Source organism: Mobula hypostoma, chromosome 22, assembly GCF_963921235.1.
Source record: "Mobula hypostoma chromosome 22, sMobHyp1.1, whole genome shotgun sequence".
Taxonomy (NCBI): Eukaryota; Metazoa; Chordata; class Chondrichthyes; order Myliobatiformes; family Myliobatidae; genus Mobula; species Mobula hypostoma.
In genome coordinates, this window is record NC_086118.1 from 53,784,433 (window position 1) to 53,801,047 (window position 16,615).

Consider the following 16,615-nt stretch of genomic DNA (forward strand, 5'->3'; position numbering starts at 1 on the left):
GAACTTGAAATTGCTCACTCTCCACCTCTGACCCCTGTCTGAGGATTGGGTCGTGTTCCCTCATTTTGACCTTCCTGAAGTCCGCAATCAGCTCTTTGGTCTTACTGATATTGAGTGCATGGTTGTTGCTGTGATACCACTCAACTAGCTGGTATATCTTGCTCCTGTACACCCTTTCATCTCCATCTGAGATTCAACCAACAATGGTTGTAACATCAGCAAGTTATAGATGGTACTTGAGCCTTGCCTAGTCACACTGTAATGGGTATAGAGAGAGTAGAGCAGTGGGCTAAGCACATACCCCTGAGGTGCAGCAATGTTGATCGTCAGCAAGTAGGAGATATTATCATCAATCCGCACAGATTGTGGTCTTCCAGTTAGGAAGTTGAGGATCCAGTTGAAGAGGGAGGTACAGAGGTCCAGGTTATGTAGCTTATCGATCAGGACTGTGGGAATGATGGTGTTAAACACTGAGCTATAGTCAATGAACAGCATCCTGACATCGGTGTTTGTATTGTCCAGGTGATCTATGGCTGTGGGAAAAGCCATTAAGATTACATCTGCCGTAGACCTATTGGGGCAATCGGCAAATTGCAGTGGGTCCAGGTCCCTACTGGAGCAAGGGTTTGTTCGAGCCATGTCCAACCTCTCAAAGCATTTCATCACCATAGATATGAGTGCTACTGGGCGATAGTCATTAAGGCAGCTCAAACTACTCTTCGGCGCAGGTATAATTGTTGCCTTTTTGAAGCAGGTGGGAACTTCTGACTGTACCAGTGAGAGGTTGAAAATGTCCTTAAATACTCCTGGCAGTTTGTTGGTATGAGTTTTTTCAGAGCCTTACCAGGTTTTGTCTGGTCTCAAGGTGATCTTGATGATGTGCTGTGGGAACTTTAGTTGTTTCTCCAGATCAGTCATGAACTGCCAGTCGTGAGTGGGTGCCAGAATCCCTGTGGGTGGCTTTACTCTTTGTTTCTGGTTGCCCTGCAGCTCTCACAAAGGTGATGGTTCGATTACAGGGTTTAACTTATTTACTGTTACTGATTCTTTAGAAGATTGCTTTTGCGAGGATCTACAATATCTGGTCATGTCTTCAGTGATATCGGCCCTTTCCAAATGTTTTTGGGCAGCTCCTCAGGGAGCGTTCCAAGATTCTTCTCCTGGAACACAATAGACAGTTTGGGACATCAACCTTCCCTCAGTTATGCAGGGTGGATGGCTGGGCTGGGCAGGGCAAGATGTCATATACTGCCTGGACAAGGAACTTGATTCGGTGTGGCACTGCTTGCCAGAGATCAATCCATGTCTCTCTCCTTTCCATGGCCTGCTCCCACCCAGTCCAAGCTGTTACTTTCTCTACCCACGAGAATAATTTCCTAACAAGGCCAATTGTGTTGTTTCAGTTTACTGAAGCAGATGTGACTCAGATGTCATACTGAAAATGTTTGCTCCAGAACATGCTGCAGTTCTAGCCAAATTATTCTAGTACATGTACCACACTGCCATTCCCCACCCTCCCCATCAATGTCAAATGTTACTCGGATGTGTACTGTTCACAAGAAGTAGGACAAATTCAGTCTATCTCTTTAAAATCCATTTAGTATATGTCAGTTAGCACCAGTGATGGAAGGTGAGATTTACAGTGTTATCAAGCAGCACCTTCTCAGGAATAATTTGGGTTTTGGTTTGCCAGGAAAATTCTGTTTCATCCCCATTGTAACCTTGGTCCTAGCTTTGCTCAATGGGACAAGTGAAGTGAGAGTGATTGACCTTGATATCAGGGCTGTGTTTGGTTGAGTGTAGAATCAAGGAGCCCTGATGCAACTAAAGTCAATAGAGGTCACAGGAAAAATGGTTGGACAACAAGGATGTCTGTGGTTGTCAGTTCTCCCAGCTGCAGGACATCACTGCAGGATTTTATCTTGGGCCCAGCGATCTTCACCTGCCTTATTAGCAGCCATCCTTCAGGAAATCAAATATGCATTTAAGCTGACGATTATGCAGTGCGCCATCCAGGAATAAGCATACACATTCCATTACCCCTGGGCTGTCACTCCATGAAACACAGTAAACACTAATTTCTTCCTCCAATGTGAACTATTGAGAAGATGCACTGTTGTGACTTGCCTAGTGTACTCTGACAAATCCCAAGTCTGGAGCATGTGCTACCAGGAAGGGCAAGGGCAGCTGGGGCATGGATGTATCATCTCCCGCAGGTTCTCCCTCAACATCACATAGCGTAGAGGTTAGCGTAAAGCTGTTACAGAGCCAGAGACCATGATTTAATTCCCATTGTTGTCTGTAAGGAGTTTATGTTCTCCCTTTGACCGTTTATTGTCAGTTTGTTCAGTTTCATTTATTGTCATTTAGAAATGCATGCATTAAAAAATGATACAACGTTCCTCCAGAATGATATCACAAGAAAACACAGGACAAACCAAGACTAAAACTGACAAAACCACATAATTATAACATATGGTAACAACAGTGCAAAGCAATACCATAATTTGATAAAGAGCAGACCGTGGGCACAGTAAAAAAAAAGTCTCAAAAGTCCCGATAGACTCATCATCCCTCGCAGGCGGCAGAAAGGAGGAACTCCCCCCGCCATGAACCTCCAAGCGCCACTAACTCGCCGATGCAGCACCATTGGAAGCACCCAACCGCAGTGGACTCTGAGTCCATCCGAAAACTTTGAGCCTCCGACCAGCCCCTTCCGACACAGCCTCTCCGAGCACCATCCTCTGCTGAGCACTTCAACCCCGCCCCGGCCGCTGAGCAACAAGCAAAGCCGAGGACTCGGGGCCTTCTCCTCTGGAGTTCTGGACCACACAGTAGGAGCAGCAGCAAAGCAGGCATTTCAGAAGTTTCACCAGATGTTCCTCTGTGCTCTTACGTCTGTCTCCATCAAATTAGGATTGTGCACGGCATCCTACTTGACAAATAACAGACATCACCACCGGAGTGGCCGCTGTGAGCTGCGTCGCGTCGCCATTTTCCCGCAGACAAATGTTTTGCCTCCTGGTGCTCTGGTTTCCTCTCACATGCCAAAGGTGTATGAGTTAGGGTGGTAAGTTGTGAGCCTGTAATGTTACCACCGGAAGCATGGCGACACTTGCAGGCTGCCCCCAGCATATATTCAGCCTGTGTTGATTGTTAGTGTAAATGGCAGAAGGGTTCAAGATGGTAGCTCACTGAAGAGGGAGGGTAGTTAGTTTGGCAGTAAATGTTGGCTTTGCTTTGTTTTGCCAGTAATGAAAATTAAATTTATTATTTTCTTTGCCACTTGCATTTTTAATTCTCGCAAGTAAGAATCAGAATGAGGTTTATTATCACTGACATGTTGTGAAATTTGTTGTTTTGCAGCAGCAGTACTGTGCAATACATAAAATAATTACTATAAGTTAAGATAAAATGTATATAAAATAAATGTTATGCAAAAAAGGAGCAAAATAGTGAGGTAGTGTTTATGAAGTCATGGACCTTAAGAAATTTGATGGTGGAGGTGAAGAAGCTCTTTCTAAAACATTGGATGTGTTTTTCCAGGTTCCTGTATATCTTCTGTGATGGTAATGATAAGAAGAGGTCACACCCTGGGGTGTATGGGTCCTTAATGATGGATGCTGCCTTTTTTGAGGCCTTGGATTTTGAAGGTTTCTTCATTGGTAGGGAGGTTAATGTCACAGATGATACTAGGTGACAGTATGCAACTCATATTGCTGTCTTAAATATAGTTTTATTTCACGGTGTCATCCATAGAGTCTTCACTGCCCGAGGACCACATTGTATTCTCTCACATGATGAAGTGGCTTCTTTATCTATATACTACTAAAACTCCCATGCTCTGTTTGTCTGTTTGTGACCTCCAATTAACGCAAACAGTACATTACAGCGGCACTATTTTTGGCTAAATCGACTTAAAATGTGCTAACTTACAGAATGCAGGCAAAGTTCAGGGTTATATATTCGTATAAAATTCACCAAAATCAACAACCCTGCTTTCACCCGAGAGCCGATGTCAGCCATGATGGAAACCGCAATGCGACACCACGACACATGCGCACGGCCAGCCTCAGAAGCGACTCATGATGCTCACAGCAGCGACACCAACTGCAGCAAAAGGGCAGGGCAGCTCTATTTCGAGTGGTCACGTTCTGCTAATCACCATCAGCATGTGCAGGATTGGGACAGATCAAACTGAGACCCATCAATAAGAGATAATTAAATCTTATTGTAATGACGTACTTCGAGACACCCATCAAACCCTTTGCTGCAGTCAAAGGACAGCGGTGACTATATCACGTTCATTTAGGAGAGCACCAACCATGTCATCAAGAATAATCAGCATCCTGGAGGCTTTGGTGTTACTGCTTTGTATCTTCTATCCAGTATTAGGATAAAAAAAACGTGGTCAGCCTAATTATGCTGTGTGGAAAGAGAAGGGGGACAATATGATCAAGAGATGATGCCAAATGCCGTTGGGAAGTGGCAAGGAGAGGGAGAGAACAAGAATTGGATGAAGCCAGGGCCGCACGACTCCAGGATCAAAGAGTCAGGACAAAAAAGATGGGAGAAGAAGAGATAGAGAAGGAGAGGCATGCATGTCTCCAAAATGACAACAACTGGCATAGAAGGAGGAGAGACGAAGAGTCAAAGGAACTGAGAAATGCACATCTCCAAGATCAGAGACAAAGAATAAACAGCGGAAGAGATGAAGAGACGGTGGATGAAAGGACTGCACGTCTCTAGAATGACAATGAGAGGCACAAGAGTGGCCAATCAACCAGAAATGCTGCCATTAAAAGTGTCCTTCATTAAACGAGGAGGAGCTATATTTGCCTTGCTACGCCTCGTTCTTCTTTAATAAACTGAGGTTTTTCCCTTCAATTTCCAAAGCGATAAAATTTCAGGAAAATTTAATGTTCATCCTGGTCGCATCAGACTGCACTGCCCTTCTGTCAAAGGGTGCCCCAATGGGACACCCTGTTGTCTAGTTAATTATAAAGCTACTACACTGGCTCCTGTCACCTCACTTCCACCCTACCTCCCTGTTTATATTTTTATGGATCCTTACAGCCATGAGTAACAGTATTTGTTGTGCCTTAAAATGTCACCTGCCATTCACTTGTTGCTTGTACTAATGTGTGTTTATATAACAAGTAGCTATTTCCCTCCTCCCCTAATGTTTCATTCCCTCATGCTTTTACACCTGTCTGGTTCAATAACTTTGCATGTTTTGGTTTTCCATTTACCTGCACTACCTAAATTAGTGTCCATTTATTTTCCTTTTGTTTGTTTTAGAAGTAATTAATGTCCACATTTTCCTTTGAACCCACTTGTGGCTAGTAATTTAAAGCCTGTAACCATTTCTTTTGTCACTTCTGCAGGGACCCTGGTTTCATTCCAGTTCAGAGTGAAGTCTGAGGTCATCTCAATTCAACTTTCATTAAGTGTAATGAAGTCCTCCATGAAGTGAAATCCTCTTTGGTGAAAATCCACCACTGGTGAAATCCCCTATAAGATAAAGTCCTTGTTTCTCACTCCATCTTCAGCCTCCACAATTTGCTTTCCCTTCACTAAATAGTCTGTAGTTGGATAATGATCCAGTGATGATTCCTGGGGTCCAACTCTGTAATACAAGATAGCTCCTGCCTTTGTTACATTACAATTATTATCTGTAGATTTTAGAAACGGATTCCATCTATTATCTTCTGTAGCTTCTACTTTACTATCTTACTTTGGATATCAATATGCAAAGCAGCAAAGTTACATCAGTGCGTTCTGCTCATTATCTCACTGAAGTTGTCCTTGAGCAGCAAACAGTCCAGGTACTCCTCCCCCGTCTGCGTGCAACGGTCTCACACTTAGATTTAGCTTAAAAACTGTGTGGGGAGAGAAGACATCTCTAGGACAAACACACTGTGCACACAATTACATATGTTGCAGTGTTGGGGCACGTTTTGCTCCACTATGTCTCCATTTTTAATCTTGATATCAAGGCTGTGTTTGGTTGAGTGTAGAATCAAGGAGCCCTGGTGAAACTAAAGTGAATGGACATCAAAGGAAAAATATTTGGGCGATGGAGGATATCTGTGGTTGTCAGTTCTCTTTTTAACCCTGTTCAAAGCTTATTTTCCAGTCATTGACTTGCCCCGAGCAATAAAGCAATGGAGAAAGAGAGAGAAAAATAATCGCATGTATCTCAAGCTTGCATGAACTGCTATGCTTATTAAAGACAGAGAAATGTAGAATGTAGGAGCAGGTTTAGGCCTTCAAAACTTTTGTGCCATTTCATGGATCATGGCTAATCCTTTCTGTGTGCCATCTTCCTGATCCCTTCTTTTATCCTTTGATACATTTTTTGTTTGGAAATCTTTCTGTCTCAGATACTGTAGACTCATCTATACTACAACTTTAGAAGGCTAGCATTTAATTTTTGGCCAAGAGTTAAAAGCAAGTGGATTTCATATTTTGATGTTTCCTTACGACAGAGTGAGGCCAATCAGCCCGTTGAGTCTGTGCCAGCCCTCAGAGCAATCCCATTTCTCAACGTATTTCCTTGTAATCTATTACCTTTCACATGATCATTAACTGCCCTTATTGTCCTATCACCCACCAACACAGGTTAATTTGCTGTAGTCAGTTAATCCACCTGTGGCAGGAAACTGGAGTACCCACACTATCACAAGGGGAAGGTGCAAAGTCCAGACTTCAGCACCAATGTTACGATTGAATTCAGGATGCTGGAGCTTTGAGGCAGCATCACTATCTGTTGTGTCATCCATGTGAATATATGGGTATAAAGACTTTTCTCTGTTGCAAGAGCCAGCAGTAGTATCCAAATGTTTGTGAATTTTAGCCTTGAGCCTTGTGTTATGTACCTGTACAGTTGCAGCATAACCTCCCTGCTCTTAAATTCATTCCCTCCAACAATGAAGGTCAACATTCCATTTGCCTTCTTGATAGCTTGCTACACCTGCAAACCAACCTTTTGTGATTCATGCACAAGCACTCCCAAGTCCCTCTTACACAGCAGCATGCTGCAATTTTTTACCATTTAAATAATAATCTACTTTTTCATTTTTCCTTCCAAAGTGGATGACCTCGCATTTACCAACATTGTACTCCATCTGCCAGACCCTTGCCCACTCACTTAATCTATCTATATCTCTCTGCAGACTCTCCGTATCTTCTGCATAATTTGCTTTTCAGTTCAATTTAGTATCATTAGCAAACTTAGACACACTGCAGTCAGTTCTCTCTTATCGTGAACAGTTGTGGGCACAATACCGACCCCCATGGTACACCGCTCACCACTGATTGCCAACCAGAATAACACCCATGTGTCCCAACTCTTCTGCTTTCCAGTCCTCTATCAAAGCTAATACATCACCCCCAACTCTATGCATCCTTATCTTATGGATAAGTCTTTTATGTGCCACCTTGTGCATTATGGAAATCCAAGTAAATAACGTACGTCTGATCCCCTCTGTCCACTGCACTCGTTATATACTCAAAGAACTCCAGTAAGTTTGTCAAACAGGACCTGCCCTTGCCGAATCCATGCTGCATCTGCCTGATGGATCCATTTCTTTCCAGATGCCTCGCTGTTTCTTCTTTAATGATAGCTTCAAGCATTTTCCAAACTACAGATATTAAACTAACCGGACTATAGTTACCTGCCTTTTGCCTACATCCTTTTTTGGACAGTGGTGTGATATTTGCCGTCTCCCAATCCTCTGGGACCTGCCCAAAGTCCAGAGAATTTTGGTAAATCATCACCAAAGCCTGTACTATAACGTCTACCATTTCTTTCACTACCCTGGGATGCATTCCAACAGGACCAGGGGACTTGTCTATCTTCAGGCCTACAAGTTTGCTCAGCACAGTGAAGGTGATTGACTGAAGAACCAAAAGTGACATGAGTAATAGAGACATTCAGCACAGAAATAGGCTCTTTGGCCCAACTTGTCCATGCAAACCAAGATGCCCCATCTTAGATCATTCCATTGTCAGTATTTGGCTGGTAACATTAAACTTTTCCAATCCATCTACCTGTCTGCTTGTCTTTTAAGAATTGTTATTGTTCCTGCTTAAACCACTTTCTCTGGCAGCATAAATACCATACTTTGTGTAAAAAGAATAGTTACTTTTCGAGTTCCTATTGCATCATTCCCCTCTGCTCTTAAACCTATGCTTTCTAGTTCTGAAATTCTCAACCCTGGGAACTCTATGCATTCAGCCCATCATGATTTTATGTGCACCTCTGAAAGATAATCTTTCAGTGTATGTGTTCGAAGGAATAAAGTCCTAGCCTCTTCAACCTGCCCCTATAACTCACAATGAAATAATTTTTAAACCATGTGTGATCAGCATCTGGAATACATTGTCTGGCTGGCTGTGGAGGCAAATTCAATTATAGAGTTCTGAAGGAAAGAATTTTCAGGGCTGTGGAAAAAGGCATGCGAAGGCTTTGCTGATTGCACTCACATTGAGTGGAATTGATTCTTTTGGCTGAATGGCCTCTTGTGATTCTTTGATTTGACAGAAAAACCCCTAAAGTAAGTTGCATGTTAGATTAGAAATTACTTTTGGCTATTTATTTTTCATTCACTTAAAATGTCACTCCAGCCAGTGTTTTAAACCTTAGAAAATGTTTGTGTCAGATGTGCATGGATCAAATCTACTGGAGTACTCATTGTTTAATTTTCAAAATTAATTTTTTAAATCAAACATCTTGGGCGGATAACAAGTTACGCTTCAGTGTAGGCCTGCCAATTACCTACCACAGATGCCTAAAATATGTTGCTTTGGTTCAGTACTTTTAGCTTGCTTGCATGATTAAATTGTTGCTGGGCCATTTCAGCGTTCTATGTGCAGATACATGAAATGTTTTCAAAGCCAAGAAGACCTTTTGCAGTTCCTGTCCTTACATGAGACAGTGGACTGACTGGAAATTCATGCAAAATGGTTTTGTGTTTCATCACCTCAAACTTGTATTTGGCTGCTATGAAGACAAGTGCTGCTCACTGGATTGTTTTTATTTTTCTTTCTGCACCAATCTCTGTAAACTCTAGAGACGGTTGTAAGTGAAAATGCCAGGAGAGCAGCAGTTTCTGAGATACTCAAACCAAAATCATTCTGGCACCAACAATCATTCCATGATTAAAGTCACTTGGATCACATTTCTTCCCCATTCTGATTTGGTCTGAATAACAACTGACCCTCTTGACCATGTCTGCATGCTTTTATGCATTGAGTTGTTGCCACATGGTTGACTAATAAGATATTTGCATTAACAAATAGGTGTACCTAATAAAGTGGCCACTGAGTGTATGTTGATTTGATTCAGTACTTCATCTTGCTTATGTGATGAAATTGTCACTGGGCCATTTCAGCGCTCTGGGTTCAGATCTGTGGTATGTTTCCAAAGCCAAGAACACTCTATGCAGTCCCTGTCCTTGCATGAGACAGTGAAGTGTCTAGAAATTTGTGGATACAACATGCATAATGGATTTGCAGTTCATCACCTCAAACTTATGTAGTTGCTGCTGTGAAGACAAGTTCTTATTTATTGAAAGGCAGAGTAAGTGTGTGAGATTTAAGCTGTGTGCTGTTGCTGTCTTTGACAGTGAGGGTCATTCAGATGGTGGTAAACTTGCTAGATTTGTGAAGGATAACTTCTGGAGCTCCTACCCAGTGTCGGACTTCGGGACGAAAGGTCCCGAGTTCAAATCCAGCTGGCTCCCCTGCATGCTTTCCATCTGTGTTGGGTTATGAGCTGGTGATCTCTTTGGAAACTCACCCGGCAGAAGGCAATGGCAAACCACTGCTGTAACTTGCCTCGTACGTGGTTCCCCACTACGTCAGAGAGGCGTGGAGGGAAATCGTCTGCTAACTGGAGAAACTCCGGATGTGACATACCTTTCCTTTTCCCTTATTTTATTAACAAAAAATTAATTCAAATGGCGTGTTAATTGTTGCTATTGGCCAAGCAAAAACTTAAAAGTTATGTATCAGCAACTAATATCACCAGTGAAGCCTCTAGTAACACGAGGTAGCATTTCAAGTACTTTTGAGTAAAAGTTTCATCGTATCTATTTATATGTTAGGGCCAGTAATCGAACAGACTATATAGAAACTTGAAACAGCTTTTCCAACTATTTTAAGACCTGCACCAGGTGGTAAGTTCAAACTGCTTTGTCATGATTGTAAGCAAAGTCACTGGAAAATTTGTCTGGAATTCAATGAAATAGGGAAGAAACAGAAAAAAATAGAAAATAAATTGTATTAAATTCATGCCATGGGCAAATGATGGGGATACAGGAGACTGCAGAAACCGGAATCTGGAAAAGTAAACTACCTGCTGAAGGCTCTCAGTGGGTTGTGCAGCATTTATATGGGTAGAGGGGGGATAGGGTTGTAAAGAATTGTTGATGTTTGAGTCCAGATCCTGCATCATTCCTGATGGTGAAGTTTTGACTTGAAACATAGATGACACCCCCCACCCCACAGATGCTGCTTGACCTGTTGAATTCTTCTCGCAATATTTTTTTTGGAGTGGAGTATGAAATATTAAATTGACACATGCACCAAAATCACTTAATGAGAATATTATCGAGTTTATTTGCTGAACCTGGGATTTACTGAAGTATAATTGGTAATGGTTGAATCAGAGTATCAAACACCAATGCTAAAGGTAACTTTATTTGTTCTTTTTTGCAGAAAAACTATGACCAGGCTGATGAAGACTGTAAAATTGGTATGTTCTGCAATCATTCTTACATAAATAATGAAGTAGAATTGTATTTTTGGTGGGGCTCAAAGATATTTTATGCACCATTGAATTGTCAACTAATCACTATACATTAGGTATCAGTCAACCCCAATGGATATCTATTTTGTGCACAGTATTTGCTGAACTTCATAGTTTTTTTAGTACTTAATTCTGGCCAAATTAATTCTCCATAATTGTCTGGAATTTATCTCTTTAAATGTTAATGCTGAAAGATATTTGTGTGATAGGTTTGTGATTGCTGTTAAAGTTAGGCTGCTTTTTTGTGAAAGGGGATTCTTTTTTTTTAAAATCCATTTTTAACGCTGTGATTGTGGGACCATTGGTGCCTTGCTCATTGGCTATTTTGCAAGTATGAGAATTATAGCAACTTCCCATGAAATTAATCACCCCCTAAATTGAAGATCATGATTCCACTTGTTCTCATTTCTTCCATCGCTTGCTCTCTTTTCACCTATGTCTAAGGCCCTGTTATTTTACCAATTTGTGTTCCCTAGTTTTCTTTTTTAACCTTGCTTCCCCATACCAACCCTTTTGAGCACCCCATTCCCACTTTACCATTTTTCTGTGTTCCCTTTCATTTCATGCTGTTTTTACTCCCCCCACCAACTCACCACATCTCCAGTGTTTACCTTTTAATTCCTGTTCCCCTCCGCTGGTCCTCTTATAACCATACTGTTCTCTAAGCTTTTGGATGAACTGCAGTCTGTTCTCTCACTACATCGGATTAGTGATGGTTTTCAATGTTATGTTAGCACGTATAAGAATTCTCTGCTGATGTTCTGTGCAAAAGTATTAGGCACGCTAGAATTTTATATAAGTTTTGTTTTAAATGTTTATTTTTAATCTTCTGCATTAGTATGTCAGTAGAAAGATAGGAAATTTTAGATTTCCACTCATTTTCCAAAAATTAAATGTTAGAGAAGTTTTTGTATTTCATTCAAGAAAGTAACATATTAAATAATACACCATTTTACAAATAAAAACTTGATTACTTTGTAGGTGTATAGACTAGTGTCTGATTAAACAAAGATAACCAACAGGATGCTAATGATCAATGGCATAATGAATTGAATGAACTAAGCTGATTAACTGGAGCAGAAACGGGTTTAGAAGGAATCAAACTGGGCAATGGACAACCAAATTAAAAAGAGTTGGCACAGCAGATGTGACAGTTTAACATTGGAATCATCAACTCTTACACCACGGCAAGGGTGAGCAAGACACAAGGTGGTCATCCTGCATCAGCAAGGTCTCTCCAAAGCAGAAACTTCGCAACAGACAGGAGTTTAAAGATGTGCTGTCCAAGCTCCTCTGAAGAAACACAAAGAAACATGCAAGGTTGAGGGCTAGAAACTCAGTGGTTGGCTATGAAAACAGACTGCAGCAGATGAGAGATACTCAAAATGATGCCCTTTCTCAATCAGAAGTCCAGTACTGCTGTCAGTTCTGAATTCACCAAAACCACTGGAATCCAAGTACACCTCTGCAGTCCAAAAAGCCATTCCTAGGAAATGGAAACAAAGCCAAGAGACTTGCCTAGGCACGGGAACAGACAGGCTGGGGTGCTGAACAATGGCAGCAAGTACTGTGGACAGATGAGTCAAAATTTGCAATTTTTGGCTCAAGCAGGAGGCAGTTTGTCTGTGGAAGAATTGGAGAGCACTACTTGGTCACACATTTTAATTCCACGTCCCATTCCCATTCTGATATGTCTGTCCACGGCCTCCTCTACTGTCAAGATGAAGCCACACTCAGGTTGGAGGAACAACACCTTATATTCCGTCTGGGTAGCCTCCAACCTGATGGCATGAACATTGACTTCTCTAACTTCTGCTAATGCCCCACCTCCCCCTCATACCCTATCCATTATTTATTTATTTATATACACACATTCTTTTTCTCTCTCTCCTTTTTCTCCCTCTGTCCCTCTCACTATACCCCTTGCCTATACTCTGGGCTTTCCCCCTCCCCCTTTTCTTTCTCCCTGGGCCTCCTGTCCAATGATCCTCTCCAATCAACTGTCCAGCTCTTGGCTCCATCCCTCCCCCTCCTGTCTTCTCCTATCATTTTGGATCTCCCCCTCCCCCTCCCACTTTCAAATCTCTTACTATCTCTTCTTTCAGTTAGTCCTGATGAAGGAGCTCGGCCCGAGACGTCGACCGTACCTTTTCCTAGAGATGCTGCCTGGCCTGCTGCGTTCACCAGCAACTTTGATGTGTGTTACTTGGCTGAGTGTCTGCAGCCAACAGTAAAACATGGCAGAGGTTCTCTGCAGGGTTGGGGCTGCATTTCTGCAAATGGAGTTGGTGATCTGGTCAGAATTAATGGAATCCTCTATGTTGAGAGGTACAAGCAGATTCTTATCTGTCATGCAGTACCATCAGGGAGGAGTCTGGTCTGTCCCAGCTTCATTCTGCAACAGGACAAAGACCCCTAACACATGGCCTAGGTCATAAAGAACTACTTTCAGTGAAAAGAAGAACAAGGAGTTCTGCAACAGATGATGTGTCCTCCACAGAGCCCTGATCCTGACATGTTCGAGGCTGCCTGGGATTACCTGGAGAGGCAGAAGCAAACGACACAGCTGAAGTCTGCAGAAGAACTGGCAAGTTCTCCAAGATGCTTGGAACAACATAGCGTCCAATTTTCTTTAAGAACTTTACGAAAGTGAACCTAAGAGAATTGATGCAGTTTAAGAGGCAAGGGATGGTTGTGCTAGATATTAATTTGGTTTAGATTTCACTGTTTACTGATCTTTATAGTTTACTGATACACAGCGGGTACACCAGTCACCCCAACCATAAACTATTTCAGCTGCTTCCGTCTTGCAAGCACTACTGCAGCATTAAAGCCAGGACCAACAGGCTACGGGGCAGCTTCTTTCTACAAGCCATTAGACTTTTAAATTCATATGTCTGTACATTGCAACGGAGTCATAACGCAAAGATTTTTACACCTTCACGTGGGATGGATGTAAGATTTAATTAAATTCTAAATTCTCATAAATCTTCTGATATTTAGAAACTTTTCATTTCATTATTTTTGAAAGCATCTTTGCTTTACAGAATTTTTTTTATATGTGCCTAAAACTTTTGCACAATACTGTACAGCCTAGTTGTGAGTAAGTAAAGTCCTTCCAATAATTAAAATCTTTAAGCAGTTTCTTGTTTTCTCTTGACACAGTTAAGATGTAGTTTTAACTCTTTCATGGAATTTTAAAAACTAAAGAGCAATTGACTGAAATAGTTCACATGCCAATGACAATGCTTGTCTTTTAACAGTATCCTTCTATCTTATCTTTCTGTCAAAACTCATTCCATTTTCCTCATTGTATTTTTGTTAGCTATTTTAACGCTTTGTTTCATATTGATTTTGCAACTTTAGTAGACTTAAGGTGAAACCAATTTATTTTTTGTTGCTGTCATTTTCATTTTATTGACCGAATCGATTCATTGTTTTTTAACTCCCTTATGATCTTGGATATTTTCAGTCCATCATTCTGAAGTCTTGTTATTTAGAAGCAAATAAACCCAAAGCAGGAAGACTAGTTGGCCATTTAGTGTCACTAGACCAGATATTGAATTATATCATTGTGGATTTTTATGTCACTTTGATTTTGAATCCATATTTTATGATAACTTGAATGTAATTTGTCACATAAAACCCTAATTACTGAAATGATCATTGCTCTTTGCCAGTGACATATCTTGACTAATGACCTATTTTGTATGATTTTTATGGTCATAACTGTGCACGTTACTCTAGAGGAAATGGCTGCCTTTTGCAGAAAGCAGCATTGCAAGTTCTGTTGTTCTACTCCACTTGCATCGCCCTGTACCTGATTGCCTCTTTCACACTTCATCCAAGTCATGTGCTGCTGATTTCTCAGCTTTTTGTTCCAATATCCCTGCATATCTTTGCTGATCAACAGACCCAACTTCTATGAAGGGCACCAGGAAAGAGTTCTGCAGAGAAATATAATAACTGATCTCCTGGGTTCTTAGTTAATAATTTCTGTTGACAGACTTTTGGGAATAAAGTCTGTGAAGTAAAGAAAGGTTTATATTTCTGTGTCTACAGTGTTGTCAGAGGGACTGGCCAAGGGAGACGGCACACTGCAAGCAGTGTTTCGCTGCATGTACGTGGAGGGCAAGTTACAAGCAGTGTCCAGCATTTTATCAAAATCCTTGATGGGGGAATCTTTGGTAGGTTGTGTATTATGATTTTTATTTCCCCCTCCATAACTTAGCAGTAATTTCTTATATCGATACTGTTCTAACTAAATGGTAGTAAACTAATGAGGTGCCCTTAGTAGTTATATATTTTGTTTTTTTTTTACCTCGCACTGTACTGTAATTTCTGGGCCTTACCTTACATTTGAGCTGGCCACTGGGAAGTTTGTGTAAGTGGTTTGAAGTGATTTAAATTATTTGGTTAAACTTGTAGTTTATAATTTCAAATTTTCGAAATGGATTCCAAGATTTTTCAGCTAGGTCCACAAGTGTAAGGAGGATACGTCATGTATAATACTGAGGTTAGGCTCACATAAAAGAGGCAGAGATTGCGCTCAAACCTGGCATATACTTTTTAAGTCAGTGGTGGAGTTTTTGTGGCCTGCAGGCACTTTCCTTCACAGTCTCAAGTGTTGGCCATTCGTCCAATAATAGCATACAGCAACCCAGGAGATGGCAGAGTTGCAACTCTTCTAGTCATTCTCAAATCTATTTTAAATGCAAGAGATTCTGCACTTGCTGGAAACCCGGAGCAACATACACAGAATGTTGGAGGAATTCCTGATGAAGGGTCTCAGCCTGAAACGTCAACTCTTCTTCTTTCCATAGATGGTGCCTGACCTGCTGAATTGCACCAACATTCTTTGTGTGTTACTCAAATCTATTTTTCTATTTTAAGAAGAGAACTGACAAGCAATCTACTAATTTTCCCCATTAACTGCTCCTGTTGTCATTCATTACAGTTGTGGTGGAGTGCCAGGTAATGTGACATATTTCAACTTGTATTTGAAGTTCTCTTGAAACTATTGAAATACAAGGTTGTCTTCAGCCCCTTTCTGCAGGCTTATTTGCCTATTACCCTATCAAACCCAGTGAGTTACTTCTAGTGCATACCCACATATATTAGTGTGACTTAGCCAACTACTAGAAGCTACCTGTTAGAAAACAGCCTGGCCATTGGAACCGTTATCTAATCAAATTAGAGGACTTGGCCTTTGGGGTCATTTAGGGAAAAATAAGATTAAATAGGTTGCCTGAACCTATTCTGCTTCCACTTGCAGGCTGCCCCAACACACCCTTATGTTGGTCGTTAACGCAATTGGCACATTTCACTATATATTTCAATGTACATGTGATAAATAAAATAAATGAATCAATGCAGTTTTCAGGAAAGATTTCAGAGAAGTACATATTTGTATGTAACAGCCCCCATCTGAATTGTGAGAACCGATCCCATTATTGCAAATCCTAGTTCTATGGTTTATCATCAATGAACTGGAAATGACACGAATACAGAATGCGTTAGAATTTTTGTGAAGAATTAATTTTGTGGTGAGATTTGATACATCTGAATGAAAGTGTGTAGTAGGTAGTGGCTAAAATAGTTATCACTGAGCAATATGCTCTTCACCCTGCTGCAGGTGTCATACACAAAATAATCAGTTGGGTTGCCAGTTTTTGAAAGTGTGATCAGCTGAGTTCACACTTGAGAGAATAAAAAATGTTTCAAATGTTATTACATGACTCTTCCTTTCTTGATTATTGCCTGACCATAATTATATTTAGAGTTTTCTGTGCAGGAGCA

The 16,615-nt window shown here is 41.1% G+C and overlaps 1 protein-coding gene across 5 annotated transcripts in view; it reads left to right on the top strand.

The window, feature by feature from the left end:
• Nucleotides 1-16,615, top strand: part of helz (helicase with zinc finger) — a 347,073-nt gene that overhangs the window by 68,325 nt on the left and 262,133 nt on the right. For 4 of the 5 annotated variants that reach the window (XM_063030618.1, XM_063030619.1, XM_063030620.1 and 1 more), the window contains exons 3-4: nt 10,726-10,762; nt 14,879-15,003. In XM_063030618.1, coding sequence (XP_062886688.1) covers nt 10,726-10,762; nt 14,879-15,003 — 162 coding nt within the window. The remainder of the gene's footprint in view (nt 1-10,725; nt 10,763-14,878; nt 15,004-16,615) is intronic. The other variant, XM_063030622.1, reaches the window with a different exon arrangement.